Source organism: Nothoprocta perdicaria, unplaced genomic scaffold (genome assembly GCF_003342845.1).
Source record: "Nothoprocta perdicaria isolate Ctin4 unplaced genomic scaffold, notPer1 scaffold_6, whole genome shotgun sequence".
Taxonomy (NCBI): domain Eukaryota; kingdom Metazoa; phylum Chordata; class Aves; order Tinamiformes; family Tinamidae; genus Nothoprocta; species Nothoprocta perdicaria.
In genome coordinates this window covers 1,427,425-1,438,663 of record NW_020455865.1, presented here as the reverse complement: position 1 = coordinate 1,438,663, position 11,239 = coordinate 1,427,425, and the positions used below count along the sequence as shown (strand labels likewise).

The 11,239-nt window shown below is 43.1% G+C and overlaps 2 protein-coding genes across 2 annotated transcripts; both read right to left on the bottom strand.

Annotated features, from left to right (window-relative positions):
• Positions 1–2,174: 2,174 nt before the first annotated feature.
• ZBTB6 (zinc finger and BTB domain containing 6) lies at positions 2,175–4,935 on the bottom strand. The gene has a single exon (XM_026049489.1). The coding sequence runs from the start codon at positions 4,912–4,914 to the stop codon at positions 3,631–3,633; it is 1,284 nt and encodes a 427-aa protein (XP_025905274.1). The 5' UTR covers positions 4,915–4,935; the 3' UTR covers positions 2,175–3,630.
• Positions 4,936–8,247: 3,312 nt separating this feature from the next.
• Positions 8,248–10,479, bottom strand: ZBTB26 (zinc finger and BTB domain containing 26). The gene has a single exon (XM_026049602.1). It carries the CDS (start codon positions 10,443–10,445, stop codon positions 9,129–9,131), a length of 1,317 nt encoding a protein of 438 aa, XP_025905387.1. The 5' UTR covers positions 10,446–10,479; the 3' UTR covers positions 8,248–9,128.
• Between the last annotated feature and the right edge of the window lie 760 nt (positions 10,480–11,239).

The following is an 11,239-nucleotide window of genomic DNA, read 5'->3' as shown; positions in this document are numbered from 1 at the left end:
CGGGGCGGCGCGTGCGCAGAGGCGGCGCCCGGGGGCGGCACCATAGAGGCGGCACCATAGAGGCGGCGGGGCGGAGCGGGCCGCGGCGCTGCGCGCTCCCCCCGCCTCGGCGGCCTCACGCCCTCCCCGCCATTTACCCCTCGCCTTATTGTATACTCCCAACATTTATTTTATTTTTTAATGAATAACGTTAGCACCTTCAGTGCTCTCAGCCACGAGGAGAGCAGAGGCCGCCTCAGGCCATGTCGTGCGCGCTGACAGCGCCTGCATGGCGGCCGGGCCGGTAGAAGGCGAAGGCGCCTCACGAACCCGGTGTGAGGAAGGGCGGCGAGGCCGAAGTGAGCGCGGAGCCTCGGCGCTGCCGCAGGACACGCTGCTCCACCGCGGGGATGCAGGAGCGGCTGGATGCCTCTCAGTTGCGGCTCCGTCCCAGGCGGCCATGGAGAAGGGCCTGGCGGCGGCGGCGCCTCCTTCCTCTGTCCCCAGGAGGCCTGGGAACAGGTTTAAATCAAGGCTGAGACAGGGTGGAAATGGGAGCTTTTTGAATAAGGCACGTGGCTGCCTGATGACTGCTCACAGGATGATTTGGGGGATGAAAATGCACATTACCAGTGAGTGCCCGTTGAACACGATGTTGTGTTCGCATTTTGTTTGCTCACCCTCTCCAGTCAAAACAATTAAAGTAGGCAAAAARTTGTTCTGGGGAGGTTAGAAGAAAGCATAGGTAGTTCTAAAATGTCTTGCATTTATTGTGTTATGACTAGACAAGCCGTTACACACAAGGAAAGGGAAGAGAAAACACTTCTTATGCGAACATACACACAAAAAACCAAGTTTGATAACACGGCTTATCAAGACACTTGAGCCATGGACCAGAGCATGTGGGTGGCCGATTGCACAGCCCCACTCCTCGCATGTTCACATGCACTAAAAGAGCGCATGGACAATCTAGCGGTCCGGCTCCCACCGAAGATGCCCTTCAAGAGATCAGCCTGTCATCCCCACTGTGTCATACAGGAAASCTTCCATGCACACACCCGAGAGAATCGGTCACACAAAATGCAAGGAATGATCACATGAAGTGCTGACAATGTGAACCACACACTTGCCAAAATGCTTATTAGCTGAACAAGTTCAAGCATGGTTAAACTAAGTCTGTCCCATAACTGCACAATACACTTATTTATTGAACTACAGTAACAGCAGCCCAGTTTAGAAAGAATAGGGGGAGGGAAATGAACTTTTTACTTCTTTCAGAGATGAAGGACTTTATTTAAAATAAGCAATGAAATGAAAAGCTATATACACAGGTGTACATATATCCAAGTAAACCTCCGTAAATATAGGAATTGCAGCTGTATGATGTTAGCATGATTTTTAAAGTCTGGTTCTTAATTTTGTTGCTCTTGTTAATTCTTAATTAAGAACTAGAAGTTAATAGTATTTTGTGAAATAAAAGCCAACTCAGTGCTAATCAAAAGGGCAAAAAGACTGTAAACATTGATGATCGCAAACAAAGGAGAGCGCTATAAAATGCAACTGTTCCAAAATGCAAAGCAACCACACCGTGAAGGAGATGATTCACAGATATTACCATGGCAGTTATCTTTAGCTAAAATCACCAAAATAAAACAAATGATCAACTTTTAATACAATGTTAGAGCACAGACTGTGAAAGGTTGACCTATACACTTAAAGCTCTAGGTTCAATAGGTAATTTGAATCCATAGTTACACTACCACCCTGGGTGTGTCATTTTTGTTACCGTTCATAGGGGCACACTGGCATGCAGACTTTGCATTCACACCTTTCCAATGAATCAGCACCATGAAAGAGTCTTTCAGAAGTCAATGGTACCTGTAAAGTCAAGCATTTTGGGGCAAATTTTTGAAGGAATATAGCACGAGTGTATGACTTGTCTATCTGGACTAACTACATACACAACCAACCCTAGTCCAACTGGGTCCTGCAAATAACACCTCAATCCGAATAATACATATTTATTAATAAAGCACTGAATGATATCAAATGAAGAGCTTAAAAATCCACCCTTAAAACTCTTCAATTGATGCTTCCAATAGATAAAACAGTAGTAACACTGGCAGAACTGATCATTCCTAYTATAGCTAACAATAGGGAACAGCACAGTATATAACAAATGTACTCAAACCTTCAATAAAACACTAATGCCCAATGCACTCACAGATACATGTATGGTAAAGAAGTTAAACTCAGCAACTGAAATTAAAACTGTTATTTTATATTTTAAAAAACAGCAAAGATATGCAGCACAAGTGCCAGATGTCTGCAGCTCAAGTGCTCAGAGCTAGAACTTCACAAGAGCACTTCCGAAAACTGAGGCAAGGTTTGTGACACAGACCAGATTAYGAGCTACTGCTTCTGCTAGTTGGACAGAGTCTAATGTAAGTAGCATTACTCTCATACAGTAACTGAACTGACAGTTCATTTGTATCACATTAAGTGAAGTAACATATACCAGCCAAAAACAGGTATAAGATAAAAATGATGAGTTACAGGACTTTCGATGCTTCTGATGACACTGAAATGACCCTTGACAAAGTACAAACATACCTACCCAAGCACGCACAGTACCGTTTTACTGCATCACACAAAGAATTAGAGCATGAGAAAATCACTACGTCTAAACTCTTCCTTTTAAGATATAAAGAATGACTTTCAAAATGAATATAGAAAATGCTATTACTTAACAGTGCACGGTTCAAGTTTTCACATTAGTGTGGATATCTAGAATTTATACATATATTTAAAAAAAGACAAATGTAACAATACAACRTAGTAAATAGGACTAACTTATAATTAGTCAAATGAGGGTGGTAATACCAACATGACAGGAGAAATGTGATCAGAAGAAAGAAGTTTAGAAAAATTCACAACTGATTCATAAACTGAATGCAAGTCTTTCTAATGGGACTATGCAGTTAAAAAGGAATTGCAAAGCAGTAGCATTTGCTTTTGTTATTTACCAGTTCTCTAGTTGTACAAGGCCGTTTCAAAGCTTCCTTAACTGTAGCTTGCTTGCTTCTTAATATCACAGACTTGAATCAGACAGCATGCCTTTTTTTTTTTTTTTTTAAAGAATCAGCAAAATTTCGTCAAGTACAGAGCTGATTTCACCATGACATGGTACATGAAATGGATACAGGTGATTGAATAAATACAAACATCCCCTTTCCTTAGCCATTGTGGATCAGGAACATTGTGGCTCAGGCTTCAGCTTATTGCAATATCAACAATACTTTGAAAATTGGCAGCACTTGCCCTCAAAACAGTGGACTGCAAAACCTGATTGGGGAAAAAAAACAAAACAAAACAAACAACGGAACAGATATCCACATCAGGGATAGTCAAAGAGAAGCATAAAATCATTTCTCACATTTTGTGGYTTACTTTCAACTACTAAACAGCTTCTGAACACTTACATCAACAGYAGCCTTAATATAACAGGCAAGTTTACTACTAGCAAGGCCCGTCTCTGGTCACCCATCACATATTTGTCCTTCTCTCTGGCAAGGTGTAGCTCTGTTGAACATAGAGAATAACACAAGACAGAAGCATCTGGTGGAGCCTAGCTCCGCATCTGCCCATCCATTAATCGTAGTCTATTTTCACTTTTGTAATACCGTTCAGGTTTGTTTTTTCACTGCTACTCCTTCCATGAACAGACGTCAGGTGCTTTTTAAGAGCAGACTTGTGTTTGAAGTCCATGTCACAGCAGTGACACTTGTAGGGCCGGTCCCCGCTGTGGATGTTCAGGTGGTCCTGGAGCGTACTTTTGGCAGTAAACGTCTTCAAGCAAACCATGCACTGGAAGGGGCGGATTCCCATGTGTCCCCGGATGTGTCTGTTGAGATTCTTTTTCTGTGTAAATGTTTTGCCACACTGCAAGCACAGGAAGAGTTTGTGCATTTTCAGATGTCTAAGGTAGTTCTCAAGATGCAGAAACCCCCTTGGACACTTTGGGCATTGGTGCCGCCATGAATTACCAGGATCATCCACATTCTGAACGCCATTCATCCCGCTTGAAGTCCCTTCTGTGTTATCATTGACAAAAGCCTGAAAGTGATTTCCTGACATTTCTGAATTTCTGCTTTCTACTGTAGAATTTATCAGAGAATGCTGCGTTTCTGGAAAATATAAACTGCTCTTGGAGGAAGTACATGGCTGGGRAAAATGATCATTTTCTACATTAGCTGCACTCACAGAATCCATTCTGAAGATACAGATTTCATCATCCTTATAACCTATTTCAACCGCTGCTATTTCTGGGGATTTGGCCTCCTTCCTTTCTGATGTTACGCTCTGCACCACGGGCCGTGAGATATCCCCCTTCTCCCGTTTCACGGTGCACTCCAAACTAACCGGGCTGTCTTCGGCGATCTCGATGATTTCACAGTCCTTGTCCAGGGCATCGTCGCCGCTCCTCAGCTCGGCGTCCGAAGAGTGACACGTCTCGGCGTCCCGCTCGCCGCTCTCCACGGCCGCGTCGATTTCCAGGTACTTGGAGAGCGCCTCGGTGCACTTCTCCACGATGTGCACCATCTGCAGGTAGCTGGCGGCCGTCAGGTACTTGAGCAGCTCCTTCTTCTTGACCTCCAGCGCGCCCGTGTAGCAGGAGAGCAGCAGCTTCCTGCCCACCTCGGCGCTCTGCAGGATGCTGATGCGCACCTGGCGCGACTGGTTCAGCAGGAACTGGTCGCGCATGAAGGCGGAGCAGGCGGCGAGGATCACCTTGTGCCCGGGGAACTCGGTGTCGTTGATGTAGACGGAGACGTCGCAGAAGAGGTTCTGCTGGCGCAGCAGGTTCATGCGCTGCAGCACCGCGTCGCCCTGCTGCGCGAACTGGAAGCGCAGCACCTCCGAGTCGCCGGCCATGGCCGCCCCGCGCCGCGCCGCGCCGCGCCCCGGCAGCGCTCCCCGCCGCCGCCCCGGAAACGCCGCCGCTTTCCGGGGCAGCCGGCCCGCCCCGGCCCGGCCCGCGCGCGAAATGAGAGGCGAGAGCAGAGTTAGCAGCACGTTTATTGAGCGCTTGGCACTGCTACAGCGGGGGGGCGCCCGCCCGCCTGCTTTGGTGAAAGTACCCGTGAAAGGACTCCTGCCTCGGCACCCTAGAGGTAGCTAATGCTCGTCCCGACTCGTACAGGCCCCGCGGGGGAAAAGAAAAGAAACCTTCCTTCCACCTTCTCGGCCTTTACCAAGAGCCAACTGTCTCTCACCCCCCTACATTTTTTTTTTTCTTAAATCAAGGTTCATCACGAGTTTAGATTTTAACCCTCTGCTTGTCTCGCATTTTGATTCTCCTGCCTCACTTCTCCTCCCCACAACTCCAGAACCAAAAACAGCCCCATGCAAATCCATTTTTTACATTATTTCAGCGGCAGCTATCTAACTTTTGCTGAAAAGCTAAGGGAGAAAGACTGACATTTCCATTACATCGGTTACTAAACTGCAAAAACATTTCTTCTAAAAGAAAAATAAATAAAGGAAAGACTCTTCCCTGATCTACGTAGGAGGGTGCGTAGCTGCATCTTTTTCTCTAGGAATATATGCTACATGAGCTACCAACCATCCAGAAAGGCAGTAAACCTAAACCTCTGGCAAATCTAAGTGTTCTAAGAATTCTCCTATATCAAATAAATAAATAGAATGAGAAAATAATAAAAAAACCCTAAAATATATTCAAGGAGTTAAAAGTATTTTTGTAATAGACTTCAGCTATTTTAAGGATATGCAGGAAGTTTTACAGCACATTAAATTGTGAGACTATCCACTTACCAGCAAATAGTATTCTACACATCAACACACAGATTATGAAACTGCCTTAGTCCTCATCTGAGTATGTAGCATCAGTAGCAACAACCAATGGATCTAACCTTTCACTAATCAGAACATTGCAACAAAGACAGAATTTTACATACATGGACAATTAAGTTCATCTTATTCTACAATCAAGCTGCCTCTGGATATTTGATTTATAATAACCCTTCCACTTTAATCCATAATTCAAACAAGAGGTATTAGCCTCTTAGATATTAGATGTTTTTTCCCTAACACCTCTTCTATATTCTTTACTCGTTTGCCSCCAAATGGGAAACAGATTTTACATAAACTACCACCAGTGTACTTCGTACTGCGCCATCAGCGTACTGCATCTTAGACCTCCAATGCTTCTAGAGTCACGTAGCCATCTCCTGCTAAGTCTTTTGCTCCATAACCTTTTGCCAGGCCAGAAGCATAGACATTGGTAAGAAGTCACTCTTCATCCAACAGATGCATCCATTGTCATTGAAGAAGCAGTCTTTTGCATGTCTTCTTTTTCCTGCTTATTTCTGCCATGTCTCACCAATGACCACAAGTTACCTTTTATCTGAAAAGTCAGCAGTTTCATCCTTCTCAGAAGTCGACATCACCACAGCACCAAGTTATTTCAAAACCTGTATATTTTGACCAAACCATTTTTCATTTTGTAGGAGAATCCCTTGTCTCTTCATATCAACTTCAGTTCACCATAGCTACTTCAATATGCTGTATTCTCTTTGCAGCTTCATAATTCCATGAGAAACTTCTCAGATAGACAAAGCTCTCAATACTGTCCATTTTCTTACCACTCTTTGTAACATTTACACAGTTTTATTCCTTTCTCTGGCAGAAGGCCTTTTTCTTTATCATGTCCATATTGATTATACAGTTAATGCATTCGCTAGTCCCTTACAGCATGTTGACCTGGCTCTGCAAACTCTTATTCTCCACATTTATCTTCTTTTTGATGTTAGAGCTATAACGTGTTTCCATAACGTGTTTCCATATAATTAGTAATACATTATCAAAATGTTTGAATTACGCAGAAGATTCTGCCTGAAGCCAGAATGCAAGTGTAAGGTGTAACTACCACGTTTTTACATAGCTCAAAACGATTCTGAAAGCAGGTTACTTAAGAGGAAAAACAGTTTTTCTTCCCATGCAAACCTATTTTCTGCCCCAGGAACCTGAATAATAACAATAATAATAATAATAATAATACAAAAAAAAAAATACATTTTTAGACCTAAGAATATTTGCTACAGCTTGAAAGGTGTAATGCCCTGACTCCATTTCCATTGCTTACTTCATAGCTATCCATCTAACAGTCCATGTAACAGTCAAGTACAGTAGTATAAAACTCAATTGTGAAAGCTTCGTTCACAGAATCACCTTGCTTTTGCTACTTGAGGGTATGTGGATTTCTGAAAATGTTTTGCAAGGTGAACACTTTTTTACAGTCCATCAGTGTAATGTCTACAATAAGGAACTTGGTGGTTTCTATATACACATATCTGAAGATCAAGACCAACTTTTGATAGTAACATACAAAACATTTTTTGCTCTAACACACCTTTGGTCATACCTGTTTAGCATTTTAACAATACAATAGCAGCCTTATCCCTTCCCTCTCCCCCCCGCCCCTCCCCAAACACACACACAGTACTACACTTAGTAGGAAGCATAATCTCAGCCTCATGGCAAACCTTGTGGAAAAGAGCTGCATTGGAAGAGATACTTACTCCACACATGAACAGCTATTCTCTACTGAGGATCAGCCATTTGATTATTAGCCTATGCTACACTTCAATATAATAAGAGTGCTGTTTTACTAGGAATGGTGATCCTCAGATGAGAAACTAGTTTTAAACTTCTTTTAGTCTGACTGGAACACAGATTAATTCCATGGCACTTTTAAGAAGTAATACAGTATAATCCCAGACTCCCAATTACCATGCCATTCCCGCTACGTTTGATGTTTAAGGCTGTATATAAGAGGTATTGCTGAGTACAGTCAATAGCAGATATATTAACTTATAGAAATTGTGCTACCTATACCTCATCTTAGGTTTGTAAAACAGTAATGGTCATGATCTCTGTAGGCCACTTTAAAAAAAGAAAAAAGCATTATTTGAATGTCCAGGAACTCCAGCATCTTTATCCTAATGTTTTTACGGAAGGTATTTTGTTTGTTTGTTTTCCAAGTTTAGTGATATGTGGCCCTTACCAGTTACCAAGGATGAATACACAAGAACTGAGGGGGAGGAGAAAGAGGGGGAAAAAAAAAAAAAAAAAAAAAGCATGAAGTTATACCTTGCAGCTTTTAAAATAGATTCTTTTCACAGTGTTAAAAAGCAGTATTTTTCCACTCCATCTTTGCCATAAAACCAATTAGGAAAGTAAGAAATCTTGTTTGCTTATATGAAACAATGTTTATGGAAGATAGGCAATAATTTCTAGCTTTGAAGTTGTTAGCTTGTCTGAGGACATACATTGTTAAGTGCCCTTTGATAATCTTAAGTATGACAGCATAAGGAGGTCATACCTGCACTCTAGGCAGCCAGCCCTGTGCATTCCAGGGCTGCAATTTATTCTCCTTTTAAATATCTTTATGCAAAGATCGACCAACCCTGCTAAAGCATTCAGGGCTTTATCTTTCTATAATGCATATATAGGTTAAAAACCCTGAGAGCTTTTAAGATCATGTTCAGTGATAACAGGACTCTTGAAATAGTTTAGAAAGGGCAAAAAAGTGACACAAAAATACTTGATTTTAACTGTAGGGGTCTAGGGGGAAGGTAGAGAAGGGTAACTTTTAACAGGTAAGTTTAAAACAAATTAGTATTTAACTATATGGAGTGCTTTAGTTATCCAGTGCTTAAAATAAAAAACACAAAAACTAGGTTATCTCACAGACTTGTCCTCTTTGCTCTTTCCTCCATCTGCCCAGACACAAAGAGGCCTCTAACTGTACAGCAGATGGTTTACTTGCAGCCCACAGGAACAGTCTTTCAAAARGTGTTAGTCTTGAGTCTCCTAATCAGAGAGAAATGAAGCAATTAACCCCATAATCCACAGTAGAGACACAGACAGAAACCTGAAGGAAGATTGTTATTCACAGAAGGTATCAAGTAAGATTATGAGCGATGACTGAAGACCTGCCAGGATTTGCAATACAACCCTCCATCCATAGGTAGCCTTGCAGGGCACTCTACTAGCTTAGGTGAGAGCCCAGACAAACGGTTTGTTCCTCTCTCTCATGAACCCTACAAAGGATGTTTATAAATTGCTTAGTTGACGCAGGTACTATCGTTTCTTAAACCTAGCACAGCCTGAGGCAGTTTCCCTGTATCCAGTACCTGGCTYGCATCAGTTTGCTGACAGACCTTACTGTCTGTAGCAGTGCTACATGTGAATGAATCAAAGTCCACTGTTATATCTTGAACGTTTCTTTCATTGGCATTGTCAAAGCTATTTTTACCATGCAGCTGTTTCAGATGTTTCCTCAGAACAGGTTTATGCGCAAAGACCATGTCGCAGTAGTTACATTTATGGGGCTTGTCCCCACTATGCAGGTTGAGATGGTCCTGTAAAGAACATTTCTGAGAGAACGTTTTCCCACAGATCTTACACTGGAAAGGTTTGATGCCTGCATGTACTCTCATATGCCGGTGGAGGTTGCCTTTCTGCGTGAATGTCTTGCCACAGAGAAGACACATAAATAATTTATGCATTTTTAAATGATTAGCATAATTTTCTAAATGCCGAAACACTCTTGTGCACTTTGGACACTGATGGTGCCACTGCAGACCTTTGTCTATACCTCGGTTGTTAGGCCCAAACATATCTTTAGAGGCCAGAATGATGTTATCGCTACCAGCGTATGAGAGGGCGTAGTTGTGGAGGTGGTTTTGCTCCATTTCACTTGYTCTGTTTTCAACAGTGGAGTTGATTAGAAAGTGTTGAGGCTCAGATGAATGCATTGCAGTTTGTTCAGAAGAAATAAATCTGTTCTGATCCTTCTTATTCCTAATGTCTGTTACCTCCCCAATAGACTCCACCTTGATGATTTGAATATCACTGTCCTCCATATCCATACTGTCTTCTGAAGGCTGAATACAGGGTGAATCTTGTTGCAGAGAGTCGTCATCTTGATGATCCTTCAACTCAGAAGAGTCACTTTGCTGTTCACACTCCTCCTTGCTCTCCAACGGCTGCTTCGGCTTTATGAACTTCCAGAGTGCCTGTGTGCAGCGCTCAACGATATGGCTCATCTGCAGAAAGCTTGCAGCAGTCAGGTAGTTTACCAGCTCCATCTCAGGAAACTCCAGAATGCCGCTGTAACAGGACAAGAGCAACTGCCTCCCCACGTCCGAACTCTGCAGGATGGAGATTTTCACCTCTCTAGAGTCATTTAATAGGAACTGATCTCTTAAGAAAGGAGAGCCGGCAGCAAATACAATCTTATGCCCATAAACTTCAATGTCATCTATATGGACCACGACATCACAAAATTTGTTTTCTTCCCTTAGTTTGTTCATTTTCTGCAACATTGAATCCCCATAATTGTCAAATTTGAAGTGAAGAATATCTGATCTTTCTGACATTTTGGCACACCTAAGGAAAAGCAGCAAGGGAAAAAAAAACAGCTGAGAACATTTTTAGGTTTTTCTTATATATATACAATTTAGCAGAGTCTAAAGAATGATATAAAGTGTGTTTAATCTGATGTTACGTTTCATCCTAGTTAAAATACTGAAATCCATAGAAAATTTCAACTGAAGTAATCAAGCTTACTCTTCACTGGGCAATATCTTTTTCTGAATTTGAATTTGTTRTAGTCTGAATATGAAGCAGCTTTTGCTTTTTCAACAGTTTCTGCAAGAATTTATAAGGCTTCACTGATGCTTGATGAAACACTGTCCATGCAGCCCTGCCAGAAAACAGGGGCTGCAGGAAGTGAAGAAGTTACAGGAGACAGACTAGAAGATGCAAGATTTAGTGAGATAAGAAACAAAACAACCCAAGCAAAACTTACACCTCGCATCTACTAAAAACACCAAAGCTCAAAAGGAAGCGCTGAGGTTAACAGATAAAAGCAAATATTGCTCTCTCGGGGCGTGAAACACCAGGTAAGCACACCCAGGAGGAAACGGCCCCAGGAGCACGTTAAGAACGGCTCGGAGAGGGGCACCCTGCACCTATCCGTGGGCAGCCGCGGCGGCTGCCCTTGGGCGAKGGGACGACCTGGATGCCGGTGAGAGCCCGGCCTGCTGCGAGCGCCGGGCCCCGCGCTGCGCCCGAGCCTCGCGAGGGGCACGCCGGGCCGCGGGCTCGCCCGCCGCCACCCAAGCGGCTCGCGCCGTTACTCGGGCCGCTCCTGCCACGTGGAGCCGCCGGC